Source organism: Scomber scombrus, chromosome 20, assembly GCF_963691925.1.
Source record: "Scomber scombrus chromosome 20, fScoSco1.1, whole genome shotgun sequence".
Taxonomy (NCBI): domain Eukaryota; kingdom Metazoa; phylum Chordata; class Actinopteri; order Scombriformes; family Scombridae; genus Scomber; species Scomber scombrus.
Genome location: NC_084989.1, coordinates 10,513,596 through 10,534,125, shown reverse-complemented (window position 1 = coordinate 10,534,125; position 20,530 = coordinate 10,513,596). Strand labels below are relative to the sequence as shown.

Here is a 20,530-nt window from a genome sequence, read left to right as displayed (position 1 = left end):
TAGAGTTGGATATGATAATTCCAATGGGTTAATTTAACTAAATGTGCTGAAAATTCAGGAGCCCCCCCCCACACCCCCTGCTCCTCCAACTCCCCATCCAACCCATATTAATCCTGAACAAGTAAGTGGGCTTTCTATCAGGTCTATTTCAAAGCATTAGGGATTACCTCGCAGAAACTAAGCTGCTTGAACTCACAGGAGGTCAGCAGTATTGTGCTGCTGCAAGGAAAGAAGGCCAGTGGTAGAGATGGATAGACAGCAGGACAGGTCAGTTCCTCTTTCTCCAGCTCTCCGACAACATCCCTCAATCCTTCTCCCTCCCTCTTTCTCTCTCTCTTTTCATCCCCGTCCCTCTCCTTCACCGTATAATCGAATATCTCCCACTACTTATCTATTCACTGAGCACCTAATGGTTAAAATCAATTACAGCTGGAATGCTGAAATGCCGAATACTGGGCCACATGCTGATAATGACAGAGAGAGTGTGTGAGAGAGAGAGAGAGAGAGAGAGAGAGAGAGAGAGAGAGAGAGAGAGAGAGAGAGAGAGAGAGAGAGAGAGAGAGAGAGAGAGAGAATTGGGACCGTTCCAAGGGAGGCACAATTACCTCCAATCGATTGATTATTGATTTGGTAGGGCGTTGAAGAGTATTTCAGTCCAACTTTGTCCATATTAATATCCTGATAGCTTCATGAGAGGGGGAAAGCATGATTGTGCTATCTAAATACCAAACCTGATGTAACATTTCAGGCTATTTCAAGAATAGAGCACCTACTTATAACATTGTCCCTAATTGACATATAGAGTACAAAGACTATAGAGATTTTTAAACAACTTTCATACAAATTAGGCACACATTTTAATGTCAGGTGATCTCAAAACTAAAACTAATGAACTTACACAAAAATATTTATCTGATGTCTCTGCCATGTGATCTGTTTGAAGCAGCTCTGATCAGATCAAGGCATCAAAAGTGAAGGCAACGTGCCCCGAGAGATCATATTTTAGATCATGCACCCTCTTTGATTATTACATTTTTGTTTAAAAAAAAAACCCACTCTTGTTATCTTTGTCCATCAACAGCATGATCAAGACTCCAGAGAAAAGAAGCAAAAGGGAGGAGTTGATGAGGGTGGGTGGGGGTGTTCAAATGAGCCGGGGGACGGAAAAAGACACACACACAAAAAAAAAAGACAAACTCCGGCTAGCGCCTTTGTTCCTACAACCCAGCGATGTTCCCTTCCTTCTGGTGGTCTGGAAGACACTGACCCCCTCCTGCACACACTCTATACCCCCACTTCTTGCTATCGTTCCCATACCTGTCAGCCCTGATCTGCTTCACAGTCCCCTGCACATGGACAAATGGCTCAGCCCAGGCCCGGCCCAAATGACCCACAGCCCATAGAGGGATGGGGATGATTATGAAGAGGATCACATCTGGCTATTAATATGAGAAAAGCAGCCCTGTCTTTTTTCTTTGTCTTATAGACAGAAAAACACACCTTGCTAAAGGAAGAAAACTGCTATCATTCAGTCTGCAGGTCTGTGCCACTTTTAACTAACTCACCAGAAAGTCAGGAAGTAGAGAGGAAAGGAGGGCGAGTTGGCTAGGGTAATTAAACAGTACATAAGAGTGTCTATCAGGACTTAAACCGAAGCTGGACATTGCACAGACACACACACACACACACACACACACACACACACACACACACACACACTAATGCTGTGCCGACCATCTGGTTAAGGCGTTGGAAGAGAGAATGGGCGAAACTCTTATTAATATCTATGAGGATTATTAGGAAGAGGGGGGAGGGTGGGGGAAGTCCGCCCTTTCAAACCACTCTGTCAAACACACAAAGCAACAGCGTACACACACAAACACGCACACATGCACACACCTGCTTTTATGCTTTAATTAGCCACCACCCTCTGTCCCCCCACTTCACCACCCCCGGACCTCTGAAAGATTTCCATTGTAATCTCCACGCAGGTGAAAGAGGAGACGATTTGAATAATCTACTAACCGGCGTCTCTTTGCCTCGTCCAGAGACAGAGAAAGAGATACAGACAGAGAGACTGAGAAAAAGATCAACTTGTAGAAGTGAAAAATGAAGAGACAGACTGAAAGAAGAGAGACAACATTTCTGGCAAAAAACACTGACGTGAATTTATTCGTCTACTCAGGTTTACAGCACTGAACTCTCGGCGGCGGGCTGCATCATCCGTCTCCATGACAGAACATGAAAATCTATATTTTGCAGTCAAGTAGCATCTAGTGTGAAGTGTCTGTGAACATTCCTTTTTGAAGAGAATAGCAACTCTTTAAGTCTGTGTGTGAGTGCGAGACAAGGACGCAGTGATCAAGAGCCTGTGTCTGGAACAAGCGGACATGGGCTCAAGTGGAAAATGGTAACTTGATAACGGAGACTACAATTGTGTGCAAGTGTATATGGAGTTACTGTACAATGTGTCTCTTTGAATTTATGTAATGCCATACCTCGGCATGCACATATGCATTTATGGGAGTGTGTGTGTGTGTGTGTGTGTGTTATAAACCTTGCAATGCATTTGAAATAGATCCAGTTTTTTTTCTATTCCAGGGACCAGCACAATGGCTTTTTATGCAAATCTATGGAAGTCAATCTCCTGTCCATTTCCCCATCACACAATTCCAAATGACAGTCCAATAATTTGGGCTGCATATATATAGGGCCATTTGATTTTCAAATGAGAGTGGGCAGGGTTGACCCTTGCTAATAGCCAAGGCACAGCGGTAGACTTAATATCACAGATGCATAAGCATTGCCATCTCCATCAGGGAGAGATGGAGGAGGATAAAATGTGAGGGAGGGGGACAGAGTTGGAAGATTGAAAGAAAAAAAATGTCCCTTGGTTGATGGAAGAATGCAAAAAAAAGGGGGAAAGTCTTCTTTTGATGCATCCGCAAATCCAGTCTCCTTTCCTCCTCTTCTCCTTTTCCTTCCATCCCTCCCTCAACCCACCACCCCCTCATTTAATTCCGCCCACCCCTCGTTTCCCGGCCATGGTGTTGCCAAGAGGATCATGGGTAATGAGATGGCCTATCTGCTGCTCCCCAGGGGAGAGATAGAAAAAGAGAGAGAGGGAAAAAAATGAGAGAAAGAGAGTCAGAGACAAAACAAAGAGTGAGTGGAAGAGAGAGGGAGCGAGACAGACAAGGCAGAGAGAGACTGTATCTATGTCCTTATCCTGTGTATGTCCCACCGACAAAGCGCTCAATCTAAATGTCCTCTTCCCTCCCTCTTTCCCTCCATATCTATCATAAAAATTTGAGCATTTTATGAGCCTGAGATTCCGAGTTCAAAGGAGTGCATGAGGGAAGGGAAGAAAGGGGAAAAAATAATGAAAAGAAAAACAGAGATATGGAAATGTGCAGTAGACCCCGGACGTCCATTTCCGCATGAATTATGATGGAAAGCTGGACAGACAGACAGGGGCGGGGTAGTGGTGGCTGAGGACAGTTTAAGATTTATTCGGACAGCCATCTGAGAAACAGGTGCCATGGCCTATGAGACAGAAAGTGTGTATACGTGTGTGTGTGTGTGTGTGTGTGTGTGTGTGGTCCTTGACCATGCCACATTGACCATGAACATTCTCAACTCCTAATGACCCAGGGGCAAGCACAGCCCATATCTCAACCTCAAAGCTCTGTGGGGACACACACACACAAACACACATGCTCACAAACTAAACCCCCTACTTAGCCCTGCAGCACTTGTGAATGGCACTGACAGATTTACTCCTGTCTCCATGTGTATTAAGGCCAGTGTTTGTTATTAAAAATCATAACGAAGCCATACATCATCATATTTGATGCTAAGCTAAACACGACCCCGGCCAGCTATGGATATGCTATGCTATGACACCATTTAATGCAGGGCTTACCTCACAAGCTGCTAGCATAAAAACGCTACGTTAAAACATCTTCCATTTTGTCATTTACAGCGTTTCTAGGGGATAAAGATTTGCACTTGACAGCTGTGATAACACCGAATTGAAGTTTTCATTTCAAACTAAATTCTGTATCACAAGAGATTATATGGAAAAAGTTGAGATAAAAAAGAACACCTTGTGCAGTAGTATTCTCATTAAAAGCAAACTCTCTCTGCTCCAGTAAGCAGCAAGGCGTAGACCTCCGCTTTTTCCATATAAGGTCTATGACTTCCTGCGCCACCTGCTGTGCCCTGGACACCAGATCACTTGATGTCCATGTGCTGCTAATGTCATTTCCCTTTTGCTGTTTCAAAGTCTGGAAAAAAAAAACTTTCAAATTCTCAATTCCCATTAGAAGTACTCCATTGCTGCTACAAAGCAGCCATAAAATGTCCTGAATATGCTTTTTGTTTGTATCTTCAAATGGTTTCCCATGCCATAAAGATATTCTGTGTTTCCAAAAAACCAGATGGTAAAGTCGTCAACACTCGGATCTTTTATGCGCCCGGCCAAGCTACCTCCATCCCCATGTGCTTTTCACCTCTGCCAATACATAAAAGGAGAGGTGTTTTTCTGGTCAAATAAAGAAATGATTTTTTTCCCTCTGCTCTTGCTCTGCTGCTCTATGCTTTTTTCTCCCCCTCTCTCTGCTTTACTACCACATGTCCAAGGGTAAAATAGTGGGATTTCTGCCAGAGGCATTAAAAGCGTCATCTGTGGAACAGATTTGTTGAGGCCTGTGGGGTAGGTGGGTGGGTAGATGAGGTATAGGGGTGTGTGGGTGCACAGAGGGGGCACTGGGATGACCCTCACTTGCCTCGGCTAAACTGGTATTTTTGTATGCCTAAAAGGACACTCCCTTACTTTACTGAACTTGGAAAGCAAAATAATAAACTGAAGGATAATTTTTTTCAGACAAGCCTCTTTGCTGCATTTCTGAACTGTTGATTGTGCTTCTTGGGTTTGTACATTTAATCACAACTGGTATAAATAGCTTTCTTTGCATGATTAAATGCCTGCCAATGTTCAGTGTAGCCTAGGTAACCTATCTGGCTATTGCCTCATATTAAATAAACTGAAACAGCAGCCAAAAGTGGCTCAACACTCTAAAATGCATTCACATGCATGCACACACAAACACATACACCAATGCTTCAGTCTTCCTCTGACAGTGAGGAGATCCTGATTAGTGTGAATTGATCAAGCTGATCCTATATGGGTTAGGACCCCAGCTAATGTTGACCAATGACTAGGCAGTACTTTTCTTAAGAATTTATAAATTTACAATATTCTAATGCAATTAGTGAAAGATGCCTGAGGACAGACATCTCCAACTCATCCCATGCCAAGTTCAGCCTTTGGTGGACAGTCAGCCAATCCTGTGTCAATATGTACTTCCTGTTTAAGTCGGCTATGACTGTTTTAAATAACCCTAAGAATGCCAATGGGCTTAATCCACTCAAGCCTTGGGACTGTAAGGAAGAATCAGTCACAGCTTTCCGAATAAATGCAATTCCTGAGAGGTTAATGTGCAATGCAGGCACCATAGTCACAAAGGAGTGACAAAAGTCAAACAGGTCCGTTGCAGATTTTAAATTTTAATCACATTCCTTGTATGTGATTCTGTCTATATTGTATCAACTTTTTGTCAAATCTAAAAATAAAAAACCCACCCTTGGAATAAGCATAAATAATCTAGATCTAATTTCAAACAAAAGTGCAGAAATCAGTATAGAGTTAAAAATTGTAATAATGTATCTTCAAATGAAAAAAAAATCTAAACAACAACAATGGACCTTTTTATACCCTCTTACTACTGTTGTCTCTGCATTTGAGACACAACACAGACACATACACACACACACACACACACACACACAAACACCTCCCTCTGCCAAATGTTGCGTACAGTAGTAAAGAAATCCTCATTAATGTAATGCACTTGATCCTGTCCTGTAGGTCAAGGCCTCGGAAATGTAACAGCATCCTATTAAGCCGAAAGGAGACGTCTGATAAACTAAATCACCTTAAATCTATTGATGAGGAGGAAGATGCCAATATTGGCCTTGTTGGAATTTCAGAACCTGCGGAAACCATTTATTGCTCAGAGTGTGAGGGGTTTAATTAGTTAAGTAAGTGACTCTTGTGCTAGTTCACTGCTCTGGTGAGTAACTAGTGTGGTAAATAGTATGAAAAATTACCAAATAATCTATTTTTCCTTAGCAAAAAGGATTCACACTGCAGCGTAAAGAAAAGGGTGTGTGTGTGTGTGTGTGTGTGTGTACATGTATGATTATGTGTGACAGTGTGTTACAGAAATAGAGTGTGGTTCACTTTCCATAGTTACTGTATGTGAGATACTATTGTTCTGATGCTGTTCAGTGCAAAAACTAAGTTCTTCATCCTCTATACCCTTATCATAAAAACAAATTCTTGAATTATTCCAGAATTATTTACAGCTGGAAGGATAAACTGAAAAGACAGCTGAGGATAATCAAAAATTCGAAACATTTGAACCTCGCTGATAGTACGTGACTCCTGTATAATTAACAGAAACAGTAGTGCCAGCTGGTCACAAGCAGGAAATGTAGCCATATCTGATGGAAATCATCCTGCGTAAAAACGGTGACCTTTTCCATCTTTGTCATTCCATTCTCATGGGAACTTTATATCCATGTGATGGTTGCAGTTAAGAGGATGGGGCAAACTCTTTATAAACAAAAACACATATGCCTCTTCTGAATCTCAACTTGAACTGAGTGGTGTTCCCTTCAGTTGTATATTCTGCTGTATGTGTACACTACACACTATAACGTCAATGTTCTGCAAAAACAATAAATCCTCTATTTGAGATTTTTTTCACTTGTTTAATCATACTTTGTAAGTATTATCTCTACAACATATGGTGCTTTTTTAATGTTGAGATTTTTTCTCAGCTGGGAGAAAAGAGATTAGAGAACTGATGTTCCTGCAGGGCACTCACAACAAAAGAAAATAGCATTTTTACCTTGTAGAGGCGGATGGCAGCCTCATGCCTCTGGTTGGTGGCATGTAGCCTCAGTTTATCCACGCTGTTGCTGTAGTAGTCACAGGCGTTGCACTTGAGGTGCACAGGGTTGCCAATGGCCACACACTTTAATCTCCACTGGTTGGCTTTGCCTCCCTCCTTGATGTGGGCCACCAGCTGGTGCTTCTGCATGTGCTTGTCTGTCTTGCAGTGCAGCTGAAAGTTGGCCTTAAGCTGTGTGTTGTAGCTGCAGAGCTTGCACTGGTAGACGTCGCCCACCACACAGCGCCACTCCTCCTCGGGCAAAGAGCGCTCTGCGTTGACGTGGGCATTGAGAGCCTCCAGGTTGTCTGTGGAGTAGCAGTTGCACACAGCGCACTGGTAGAGGCGCAGCGAGGGGTCGCTGATAGGTGGTGACATGGAGGAGAGGGAGGGGTCTGATGAGGACATGCCCCCCATTCCACCTGAGGACACCAGTGATAGGTCATCTGCCATCAGTTGACCACTGGCAATGCGCAACTCCGCTGATAGGTCACTATTCACTATGGAGAAAATGAATGAAAACGCAGGTTAGACAGTGAAAGAGAAAGAGGAACACAGAGGTGTTTAAAATATAGGGCTTCAAGAGGGATTACATACATGGAAGCAGAGGGATAACATGCCAGACCGAAGGCAGGCAGTATGCACAGCAGGAAGAATGGTACATAAAAACAAAGAGGTATGACAGATAGACAAAGCTCTGGTGAAAATGAAAGGCTGGCATGCATAGAGAGGGATAAAGGACTGAGACAAAGAGAAAAGGCTCTTTTTATTAAATGAAATTAAGTGTGGAGGGAGAAGTGAGTCCTATATGCAGGCCTCTCTCACACAAAAGGATTTGATAAAATAAAGCCTCACAGAGGACTAGGGATCCTTACAAAGTCTTGTCTATAAAAAACCCTAATAGGATTGAATCAGGATCAATTACAATCATCCTTTTCAACTTGCTAACTCGCTCATCAGGTAGTTTTAATTACTGCTCTCAGCAATAGTGGGACAACAGTTGTAGGGCTCCAGGCTTTTCTCACATCCACACACAGATTTGAAAAGCTGATCAATGCGTTACACACGTTTTTCTCTTTCTCCTGCCCACCCACACTAGAAGAAAAAACAGATGTGCCATTCATACAGATGTAATTAAATCTTTCGTTTGATCCCTTCATTGTCTCTCTATACATGTTATCAAAGCTTATCATGTCGCTCTTTCAGATAATATCTCAGCACCTGAATCTGAATCGCTTTTTTTTTTAAAGTTTAAGTATAATTTCCCCAATTAGTGGATGACTGAATGTGTGTGTGTGTGTGTGTGTGTGTGTGTGTGTGTGTGTGTATAAGAGGGCTGGCTTAAAAAGTAACGCTTTTTCCTGGATGTGAAATGCAAATGTAAGTAGAAATTCTGAATATGCATGTGTATGCATGAACATATGTATATTCATCATTCCTGCATGCATTTGTGTGTGTATGTGTGAGTATTTGATCATATAAATATTCCACTCACACCACCTAAACCTATGTACAGCTGCGCTCACTATGGGGAGCTGTGTGTTATCAGTGTAATTCACTGAGAGTACATCTGCTGGCTGGGCTGTGACCTCCACACTAGAGGAGGGAGTGGGTGTGTAGCACTGCAGGGTCATTGTTAAATCTCTCTCACTCTTAAGGGAATCCGCTTCCTGCTGTGTGTGAGTGTATGTGTGTGTGTGTGTGTGTGTGTGTGTGTGTGTGTGTGTGTGTGTGTGTGTGTGTGTGTGTGTGTGTGTGTGTGTGTGTGTGTGTGTGTGTTCTCTCCAGGGTGTGGGAAGGTGGGGTGGTGTTTACGGTGTGTGTGTGTGTGTGTGTGTGTGTGTGTGTGTGTGTGTGTGTGTGTGTGTGTGTGTGTGTGTGTGTGTGTGTGTGTGTGTGTGTGTGTGTGTGTGTGTGTGTGTGTGTGTGTGTGTGTGTGTTGGGGGGGATTAAGCTGACTTAAGAAAATTACAAATGAAAGATTAAGAATAATTCTCATGTGGCGTCTCATAATCATTTTTTAATCAGTGAGAGGGGTCAAAGAAAGGAGACAATGACAGAGGGACAATATGAGAGCAGAGATAAGAGGGAAAGAGAAAGAGAAGAGGGTGAGCTAAGGGGGGTATGGTAAAAAGGATGGGAGCAGAAAAAGAGAAGGTGAGAAGACAGGGAGAAAAATGGAAAGCAACAAAAGGAGGCACTGAGATAAAAACAATACCCCGATGGCATCAGATATACAAGATAAAACAGATAAAACTGACCAAGTGAAAGATGAGTAGAAGAAAACTGAAAACAAGCCTGAGGCAAAATATTAAAAAGCAAAACACTTGGCACTTTGTCACACCCTCAGCAAAACTGTTCTTTTTTTTTTTTTTTTTTTGCATTTTCATTGACAAATGTTTAAAACTTATCAGACCTGTGTCCCTCCCACTGTTTAATTAAAATTCCACTATCACCCACCTAGACCAGATCCAAGAGCAGCTGCAGTTGCAGGATCTAGCTGGAACGGGTTAATCATCATCTGGGCTTCGGGGCCACTGCTGCTGGCTGGGTTCTCCAGCTTTACACCTGCCAGGCCCATGTTCTGAGCTAGGTAGTACTGGTAAAGCTCTGCCTCGGCAGGAGCCAGGCCCAGATGGAGGCTGTGTTGGATCTGCTTCATGTTCTGCTGCAGCAGCATCATGTTGTGCATGTGTTTCTCGCTGGTCATATGGATCCTCAAGTTCCGAGCCACGTTGGTCTCATAGTCACACACCTGTAAAGTAGGATAAATTAAAATTGTAAGACAAAGGTTAAACATTATCTTCAAAGTGCTATTGTACATTTCAAATTAAAGCATAATCTGTTGTTCTAATCAATTTACATTTATATGTTTAATATCGGTATTGACAACAAGAAGAATTTCTTAATACTTAATGCACAGACTAACATGTGATGCAATAATTATAGTATAGTGTTACATTTCTAATGGTTTCCACAAAACTTGGAATTAATGGTAGAATGTATGAGAAATGCAGTTTTATAATGGCCAGAGGTCTGATGACGTGGCCAAGAAAAATAATAGACACAGTGACGCAGAGAGAATAACTGGCTCATTGTCCAGACAAATTGGTATGTTGCTACCACAGCGCAACAAGGATTCTCTGTTTGTTTCATTACCTCACAGCGCCAAGTGGGCTTCTGCTTGGGCTTGGATGGCGAAGGTGCACCGCAGCCTGCACCAAGGCTGGCACTGGGCACAGGGTTGGCGTGGGCGTGGGCGTGGGCGTGGGCGTGGTTGTGGTTGTATTGTACCTCAGTGCCACCGTTCTGGAGTGTTTGTACGTTGTTCAGATGCTTGTCTGACTGCATATGGATGCTAAGGTTGCCTTTGGTGGTGGTTGAGTAGTTGCATACCTACAAGGCAAGGTTTAATATAGTGATGCGTGATACATACTATATGCATTTACAATAAAAACTGACCGATCTGACAAATTATTCAGTCATAGGCATTGTTGAATAAAACACACAAACAGAAACACATTTAACTCATTCTCTGACTTTTTTGAACTATTTTTTCTATTAGAATATATTCATCTCACACAATGAAAATGGCTTAAAATGCTATCTTAATTTATTCTCCAGAAAAAAGACAGAGAAAACAGAAATCGATAGTGATGGAAAATTAGGTAGACAGACCTCACAGCGGAAAGGCTTGTATCCACAGGTATAGCTTTCGCCTCTGGCTAAACGAGGGTGAGGCTGTCCTGTGCGGCAGTACGCACATGATCCTCCAGACTCTGGATGTTTCTCCTTCATGTGGGCGTCCAGCGTCTGCTGGTACTTGTAGTGCCAGTTACACTTCGGACACTTCAGCGTCTTGCAGGAGTTACGTGAATGCATCATCGTCATATGCCCTCCAAGAGACCGTGAGGATCCCAAGACTGTGTCACACTTGGGGCACTCCACCCCACTACCTGGGGACCCTTCACCTGGGCCAGGGGTACCAGGTGTCCCTGGAGTTCCAGGTGTACTGGGATTTCCTGTGTGTTGATGCAGAGGCCCAGGACTCTCATCATCTCTACGCAACATCATCAAGTCAAGGGGGTGAGCAGATGGTGACGACCCATCCCGTCCTGCCAGGGCTTCACTGGTTGAGTCGTTGCTGCTCTCCCGCTCTCTGACAGCTGCCAGGGCAGCGGACAGACGACTCTTCTCCATCTCCAACTTCTCACACGCAGGCAGGGAGGAAGAGGAGGTGGACGCAGGGCCTTTGCTGTCACTGTTAAACTTTAGCACACTGTTGGAAAGGGGGGAAATACTTTGGTTTAAGAGAGGGAAATCTTTGCTACTGGTGCTGTCAGCTCGCTGGCCTGTCATCGCTATGGTCATGGCCTGCTCCTCCTCCTCATCTGCCTCCATTTCTACTCCACCACCATTAGAGTAAGCATCATCATCCTGCTCTGGACTTTCTCCTCCCACTGCACCGGGCTCCCGCTTGATGAGTGGGTACTGGCTCAGGTCCGGCCCATTGGGTTGCAAAGTGCATGTGTCCCTAATGTGGCGCTTGAAGTCACTATCAGAGTTCCGGCCTTCCAGGTTGCCACCAGTTGCAGCAGCAGGAGAACTCCCAAAGGGGGTTCTGTGGGCACCAGCCCCTCCCCCGAGGTTTGGGTTGGTCTCAGCCTTTGGCATGGTTTGGGTTCTGGGGGTTTGGTCATTGGAGGAGCTGCTGGCACTGCCCTTCAGGAAGGCAAAACCTGCCTGTAGGGAATCTGCATTCTCCCCACTACTGTGGAAAGCGTTCCACAAGCCGCGGAGCCCCGTGTCTGGCCCTAGGAAGTTGGCAGGTGTGGGAAAGTGGGGTAGCACAGAGTTGGGGGGTTTTTTTGGTTCCAGAAAGCTTATAAGAGGTTCTTTGTCCTTGCCGATGCCCTGGATGATGGCAGAGACATGCTTGTTGCTCAGCAGTTTCTGCTCCTGCTCATTCAGAGTCATATGGTGGTCATGGACAGCATGTGTCACAAAGGAACGGCTGTAGCCAAATGACAGTTTGCACAGGAAACACATCAGCACAGGCTTCCGCCGCCCATCGGCCACGCAGCCCTCAAACTTGGACAAGTCCACATTGTTGGGGACATCTTTGGACACACAGGAGTTTTTGGCTGCACCATCCGCCTTCAGATAGTCTTTGTCTTTGTTGTGGCGGAGGTCATAGACACGGAAACTGTGCAACACGGGACCAGCGCCCGCCAGCCCTCCAGCTGAGGTATTTGGGAAGGAGGGGTGGTCGGTCGCCAGGGATTTAGTCCCCAGGGTTGAGGCGATGTGGAAGGAGTTGATGATCTGGGGGTAGAAGGACATGTGTGCAGCGGGCTGCTCCAACCGCTCCCCCCCTGGGCTCAGGCCACTCTGGCCACTGCTGACCTGGGCATTGGGGAAGGTCTGGGAGGGCAGCAGGCCCCTGAATTGGAGAGGTGCAGGGAGCCCCTCTTGGTTGCCACACTGCTCTTTGGAGTCCTCCAGGATGAAGGCAGAGCCATCGGGCTGGTAGATGATCTCACCACACAGGTTCTCCACATCGCTCTCCTCTTCCATCTCCATCTCGCTGTTCATTTCCCCCATTTCTACACCACCCCCCTCCCGCTCTACCTCATCTTCACTCTCGTCCCCAACCATCCCTTCAATCTCCTCACCCTCCTCATGACCTCCAGTGGTAGGCAGGCGGGCATTGGGGCAGTGGTGCTCCATGTATTTTTGTAAACTGGAGAAGGAGCTAGAACATTCGTTGCAGGGGATCTCCTTTGCCGGCGCCACTGGAGATGTGGCAGGGGCAGAACAGTCCGAACCCAAAGCTGCTCCTCCTCCTACTCCTGGTAAAGTGCCGGTAACACTCCCTTTGTTACCGGTAGTAAAGCTTTCTCTCCGACTCTGTTCGGTTACAGGGTCGATGGTTGCACTGACAGTGGTAGGGGTAGCTGTGGACCTCAACGGGCTGACAGCAGGCTCTCCGAGGCCATTTTCCGGCTCTCCAATGGCGACAGGTGACAATTGGTTGTTGTTGTTGGCGTTGTTGCTGTTGGCGACACTGGTCTCCATGGCGACAATGGAGTTGTCCTCAGCAGCAGCGTCCAGCCTCTGGCCACCATGTTCCTGCTGCCGTGACGACACCATAGGGGGAGAGTCACAAGTTGCCATGACAACCACTACATAGGGATCTCATCTCATCCAGCCTAACAGGGACCTGAGTTGAGGAAAGACAAAAAGAAAGAAAGGAGAACAGAGGTTTAGTAAATGGTGCTTCACAGCAGACATTGTTGGCCAATTTAAATTACTGTTAACTTTTTTCAAATTAATTCCAACTTGCTCTCACCCCACAATCAACTTCAGTACTAATTGTGTTGTTGTAAGCCTCATTTGGACCAATTTCTCTAGAAGAGGTTAGTTATTTTAATGTTGCATTTATTTCAATCCAGTACAGCATGTACATAAGCAATCATTAATTATTGTCGAAAAAAGCTAATGTTTATTTGGGTCACAAGATTGATGATGATAATAACATCTACCTTTTATGCATACAGTACCACTCAAAGGTTTGAACACACCTTCCCATTAACTTGAATGAGAAAGTGTTATGGTTCCACACTGAAAAATAACCATGTAATGCATCCATCCTATTTTTGAAAAACGGAAAAATCCAATACTGACATTCCCTCTTGCATCTTTGTTTTATAACTGACAGACTACAGATTGCTTGACACAACCACAGGAAAAAAAAAACATCCTTGAACAAAAGTTTTGTCTCTCATTGACCTCAGAGACCAGAGCTTAGAAACAGGGGAAATGAGGTATAAATGAATGAAGCAGCTCCCACGGCAGCCAGCAGTGGGGAAGTTTATAGGAATAACCCAATTGTCTAGTAAATAGAGTCTTTGATCGGCATACCACTGTGCAACCCTGGAAGCAGTTTCGCCTCTTGTGCAGCCTGTGTCCTGTGTGTGCTAATGTTTTAAAAGATTATGATTTCAGGCTAGTATACGCTATATTTGCATATTCTTAAATGAACATTTTCAGACAAAGAAATTAAGAGTGAAAACCCTAATCAATGATGACCTTATCAAATAACTTATATGCAGAAAAGTTAGTGTTTTTCTTAAAGAGGAAAAGTGGATTGGATTTAGAGGAGTCTTCAATAAGTGGCTAACTCAGTCTTGGCATGTTCTTACCAGTCGGGAGTTGTTAATTAAACAGCACCTATTAACCTATTAATGGCCTGAAGACATGATTTAGACTCTGTGTGGACAAGGAAAGTAAGATACTGCATATTGCCTGTTGGCAAATTTTCTAGAGGAGGGTGCAGACAGAGGGTAAATCAGGAAGTTAAATAATATTTACATTTATAATGGTTCATAATGTTTTTGAAATGTGTTTTCATACAGAGGCAGTACAGGAAAGAGGAAAAAGGAGACGGAGAAAAAGAGAGAGCGAGAGAATGAGCTTCCATGAGGAATGATGTTTGGAATACCAGTGAGATGTTATCAATCCTGGGCGGCTGCCCATCTCTCAACCCCTCACTACTTCAATTTCTTGGCTTTTCACAACAAGGCAAAAATGCAAAGGCACACACATACACACACAAAAACAAGTCAGAAAAAAGCCTCCTAAGCCAACACACACGGCACCCCACAATCATTTTATTTTGCAATCACAGGCATAACTTCTCATCACTGAAATAGAAGAAGAGGAAACAACTGAGACAAAGTCATAAGAGGAAAAGTGAAACAGACAGAAAGCGTAAGAGCTGATGCTTCATTGCTACTTAGAAGAAACGACTTTTGTGCACAGCTAAATGCAACAAATGAGAACTAGTTGTGCGTGCCAGTGTCTTTTCACTTGATACAGTACCAGCGCCTTTCAGATGCTTGCGTGTAAATGAGCTGGCATTAAAAGAAAGCTTTAAAGAGCCATGTTAACCTTTAACCCAATCCACCTGCTGCTTAATTCTCACTCTCTTTTCCTACACTCCCTCTCCCTCACAACAAAGCTACAAAGCAATTAGAGGATTAATCCACAACAATCCAGGGCTAAACAAAGCCAGTGGGAGGGACAGTAAAAGCGTGAGGAATGAAATCAAACATGTGTGTATGTTTGTGGGTGCATGTGTGTGCATGTGTGTGCACGCGCTATAATCAGGTCTAATCTGACATATCCAAGAGATGATTCCATGGGGACTAGTGATAGATTAAAAAGAGAGAAATTATGTTTTTGCTCTCTGTCTCACTCAGGTTCTGTCTCTCTATTTGTGAGATTAAAGAAAAATTCACAAGGAGAAGAAAATGAATTTTAGTGCTTTGCAGTTCAGTGAGGAGGTAGATGTGTGGCAATGTGCATGGAAAAATCTCCTGAGCATAAGTCTGTATAGTCAGGCAGTCAAGGGGTAAAGAGAAGTTCTGCAAACATTTGGTATTTTTTTACAATTTAAAAGTATCTTTTCCTTATAACTATGAAGTAAAAAGTGTTTCCCTTGTAAAACTGTGAAGTATTCTTCTCTGTTCTGTTCCAACATTACACTTTATCAGATTTTTTTTTAACCCAAGTGATCCTTAGCCCAAGGCACCAATGCTGAAGATAACAACTATGTTCTCTTCCACACACAGACCCACACACCTATGGGCAAAAAACAAAAACACACCTGTCTACTCGTTAACTCACACTTGTAATTGCAGAGAAATTAGTAACAATTAGCTTCGAATTTTAAACAAGCGAGGAGTTGAAGCAGGCCAAATATGTGTTATGCCACAAGAATGCATGCTGCTAACACACAAACACACACACACACACACACACACACACACACACACACACACACACACACACACACACACACACACACACACACACACACACACACACACACACACACACACACACACACACACACACACACACACACACACACACACACACACACACACACAGCCTGTTTCTCCACTGATTTGTCTCACTTTTAAAGACACAGGTTTGACCTAAGACTGCACTGCCTGCTGGACAGAAGGAGAAAACAAAACGTATTTACGACGCAAAAACAACAGACTGGGCTTGTTCCTTTAGACAAACATACACATTTCTCCTCCAGTGTCCCTCTTACCAAGGCTGTGTAAAACGTGATTGAGGGTAAAGCTGTTCAGAAGCAGTGGGTTTGAAAGCTAATGCGACACATACGACAGGATTTACTACTTGTCAGTGGTGTCATTTCACTGCTTATTTCATTGGGGAGCAACCCCATTGAATTGTAGCTCGGACATAAAACACTGCAGTTTATGAATTATGCATCTCCTAACACTTTAAGTATGGAATTATGTCTTATGGATAAGCCAATGTGTTAAGCACTTGGCACTGACATATCACCCTTGATGCTAACAGGTTAGCAGCTGTTTACATATGTGCTGCGTGCCAAAAATAAGATGACATCTCTCTATCCATCATTTTGTTATCTCGTATTAAACCTTCTGAACTGGTCAGTATAACCACCAATGGAACCCAGACAAACAGAGCAGTGCTGTCTGTTTACGTGCAACTATTTTTTTTTTTTTTAACATGATTGCAAATAACTTTCAAGTTGGACCCAATTTGGGGTTAAATGTTAATGTTGGGAATTATTTTTCCATTTTGTTGAAAATATGCATTCCCCAGGTAAAAAGAGGCTTATGAGGCCAGGATACACAAAAAATCAAATATAGCAAAACTGACCAAATTGCTTGTTAATGCTGTTTTGGAAGTTAACGCTGTTCTTGTGAGCTGGGTCTTTTTTGATGGAGTCATTAACCTAAATTCAAAAAGATTAGAGTAACATACACTGTAAAATACCACCATTTCCGTGATTGCAAATTATATCCCCTACATCTAAATATTTTACTCTTATGTGGGGACGCTGCTGGTCGAGTATACGAGTATACACTCCTCTTCTGCAACTCAGAAGTAGAGCTGGACAAGTCTTATGCTATTAGAAGACCGGATATTAGATCTTTAGTAAAATACTGAAGTCTTAGCTCTTAACTTGGCCCATCTTCTCTCATGAAAAAGCAATGTGGTGCAATGCGGCCTGGTATAAGCTTTTGAAGTCGTCCTGATCCATTCAGCATGCGTTAATTTAGCATAGCTGGACACAGAAGTATCAGGTCCCATGATACACTGAATTCAGTATTTTCCACGTATACCTTTGAGAGTTCCAAATAATATTTTTGACATGGAAATCCTTAGAGCCTCAGAGATCTTTATAATAACTTGTAATCAGCTCTAAAAAAGCAGATCACCTGACATCTTGTCTCAAGCATTTGGAAAAGTTATCTGTCTTGCTTCTTTTTGTTGTGCTCCATTCCCTTCACACCTTTCACAGCAGTAGTGCCCACTACTGTTTCTTTTAAGGCAGATCATGTTACTCTTAGCAAAGAAACCTTCCTCTCTCGCGCTCTCCCCCACTGGCTTTCCTTCGCTCTGCTAACCAACCAGACGACTTTCATCTGAGAGAGAGCGCAATGGAGAGGGCTAGATAGACAGATACATAGAGATACAGAGAGAGAGAGAGAGAGAGAGAGAGAGAGAGAAAGAGAGCGAGAGAGAGAAACTAACAATGAAGCCCGGGTTTTTCCACACTGCAGAAACTGTTCCCTTCTTTTAACAGAAGAACAAAAGAGATGGCCTGAGCCGCACCTACCTCTGTTTTTTAATTAAGCATGTCCCTTGCTTTCACACGCATGCACACGGACACAGGCTCACACACAAATACACTAAGGTAATTAAAGTGGCAGATCAGATCCAGTGAGAGGCAAATAATAGGCCAGGAATGCCTGCTTTGGACACTGCTAGTTCTGATGGGAGAGAGGGGCTAAGAGACTCCTTGGCCTATTGTTTTTCTCCCCCCTCCCTTCCTCTCTCTCTTTCTCTCTCTCCTATCCCTCCATCTGCTTTTCAGTAGCTCCCTGAGAGATGGAGAGGCAGTCTAAAGCAGGGGATTTCTCCACTTTTTTATTTTTTATTTCTTCCAACTTTCCTCCCCTTTCACTGACTCAGGTTATTCTCAAAGTGCTTCCAGTTTAGATGGAGGTTTGATCCTATGTTCCATAGAGGTCAAAAAATTGACGTGATCATCATCATCGGAAACTTTTCTATAAATACAAAGGTTTTGCATAAAAGCTACCAAATGGTTCAAATCTGCATTTGTGAGGGTCAAATGATTGTATGACGCTTGCTGGGTTGTAATGAATGTGCTGATAATAAATAAAGTGTTAAGCCAAAGTGACAAGAACTTGTCCACAGTGCAGATCTGGCACACTGAACTCCTGGTGATGTCAGAATCTCCTCCTGCTTTTGTCCTCCTGTCAGACTATCATGCATTAGCCAGAGTTGCAGCCTGTTAAATGCCAAACCTGTAATTGCAGCGTCGCCACACTGCTGTCTTTGTTTACATGGGGATCTATTAGGTTCAAATTCTTCATCACTAACTGTCCGACATTTTAATGCAAGGGCAGACAGTGCTGTTAATACTGTGGCGAATATTTATAACAGCTCTAAACAATGGAATTAAGCATATCTGTGCATTAGGATGGGATCATCTAAGTTCTAAAATGGTGATTTTCCCTTCACGGTTCAAGCTGTTTGAGGACAGCTAATAACTGGTTAAATTCAATCCAGACTGAATCCTAAAGGTGACCCATGAAAGCTAGTAAAGTCAAACAACAAAGTCAGAAGACAGCATGAGACTGTGGCTATATGTCCATTCCTTGAGGTCTCCTAGAAGGTCATCCCTCTCTCGGCATGTGGCCCCTCAGTCAACACCAAATCTTCTATCAAAATGTCACCAAGCGTTAGCCAAAGACAAAGGCGAAGGGCGCTGTGAAAGCCCCTGCATCCATCTCCCACTGTCAGTGCCATGAATAGGCCTACTCTAGTCTAATTAGACCTGTTTATTTGTTGCCATGCAGAAACGGAGGGATAAAAAACGAAATGGATGAAGGAGATGGGGAATTATCTTCTTCCTCACAATGCGAGAGGGGATTCGGCTACCATCAAAGAGCGCAAATGCATGCCTGCACACACACATATGCACACATGCACACAATCACAGAAGTGGGCCTAATGCTCTCTGTCGAAAGTGTTAAAAGAAAAGACAGAGGGAGAAAATTGCAAAAGGATGAGAGGGGGAGGGCATTTGCGTGACCAAGTACTTTTTGTCTTCTTTACTTCTTAACCTCACAAAGGGTTTTCATGCAGCCCATGTTTGTAGCCTGGAGGTGTAATATTAGACTAGATGCAGTAGATCTCCCCGATTCCCCCCTCCTCCCACACCCTTTTCTGTCCGCCTGTCCTCTTCAATGTGTCTCCCTTGTGAGCAAAGGCCTTCATTACCAAAAGACACCTTATTATTATTGCAAGGTGTGGCCCAGACACCTAAAGCAAGCGCCACTTCATTTAGCACAGGAATCTTGTCCGACAAATTACGTACTCCTCAAAAATGCCTTTTAGTGAGTCAAAATCAAAATTACGCCTACATGAGCAATGATTTCGGATCATAGAAGGAGGCAAAAGAATGGAGAGAAGGGTTTGGAGGAGGAGGGGGAGTAAAGATAATGAGGAGAAATGTAGAGGACGGAAGTGGGCTCTTTTTCTTTTCCTAGAGCAGGTATGCAGGTTCTATCCCTCAGGTTGATGACAAGTAAATTGGTCTCATTGGTTGCTTGGGTAACATTACACCCAACTGCCCTCAGGTGTGTACCTGATATTTCATTGTTAAAGAAAGTATATATAAATATATATATAATGGGCAACACAGGAAATAACCAGACATGTGAGATGAAAGAAAAACAAAAACAGACAAGTATGCAAAAATAAACTTGTTGATCAGGTAGGAAGAAAGGGGTCATGCTGTTATTTTCTCTCTCTGAGTAACAAGAGAGTCATATCACTCAAGCCACAGATGGGTCCCAAAATCTGATCAAGAGTCAGATTACACCAGCCCTTATCCTAACTTTAACAAGGATGAGGTTAAAACATCTCTTTAGTCCTCCAGTCACTGCTGAGAGGAGACTACTCAAAAGACTATAGGATTTCCTACTGAGTTAAGAGCCCTGTCAAATTTATTTCCGTTAAGAAGTTTTTCATTATAATATTTTGGATGTGTATCCTAGGTCAGTGTCAGTATTTATCTGCTGGTTGTACATCTTCATAGAGACAAAGTTTAATGGTTTAAAGACAAATTTGACTGGATTAACATTTTTACAAATGGACTTTGGGCTTACACAGTCCAGTCTAAATATATGCATAAGTCTCATGCCTTTGAAGAGGCAATACTTCAAACTAAACTCAAACTGAAACATGAAAATAAACAGTCAGACACTGCTGGGTCGCAGTCACCACTTACTGCCCTTGCTAAAGATTTTTCCAGCATCAAAGGCAAAGCCAATCTACATAGCTAATGCCTCCACTTTTTTTTCCCTCCCCTTCCTCGAACTCAAAACAGCAAAGACCGAGGG

At 43.5% G+C, this 20,530-nt stretch overlaps 1 protein-coding gene across 2 annotated transcripts in view; it reads right to left on the bottom strand.

Annotated features, from left to right (window-relative positions):
• Nucleotides 1-20,530, bottom strand: part of zfhx4 (zinc finger homeobox 4) — an 84,677-nt gene that overhangs the window by 49,083 nt on the left and 15,064 nt on the right. For both annotated transcript variants that reach the window (XM_062441931.1, XM_062441932.1), the window contains exons 2-5: nt 10,701-13,245; nt 10,182-10,418; nt 9,483-9,777; nt 6,981-7,522 (exon numbers count right to left, since the gene is read on the bottom strand). In XM_062441931.1, the coding sequence (XP_062297915.1) occupies nt 6,981-7,522; nt 9,483-9,777; nt 10,182-10,418; nt 10,701-13,199 (3,573 nt within the window). In that variant the 5' untranslated portion in view covers nt 13,200-13,245. The remainder of the gene's footprint in view (nt 1-6,980; nt 7,523-9,482; nt 9,778-10,181; nt 10,419-10,700; nt 13,246-20,530) is intronic.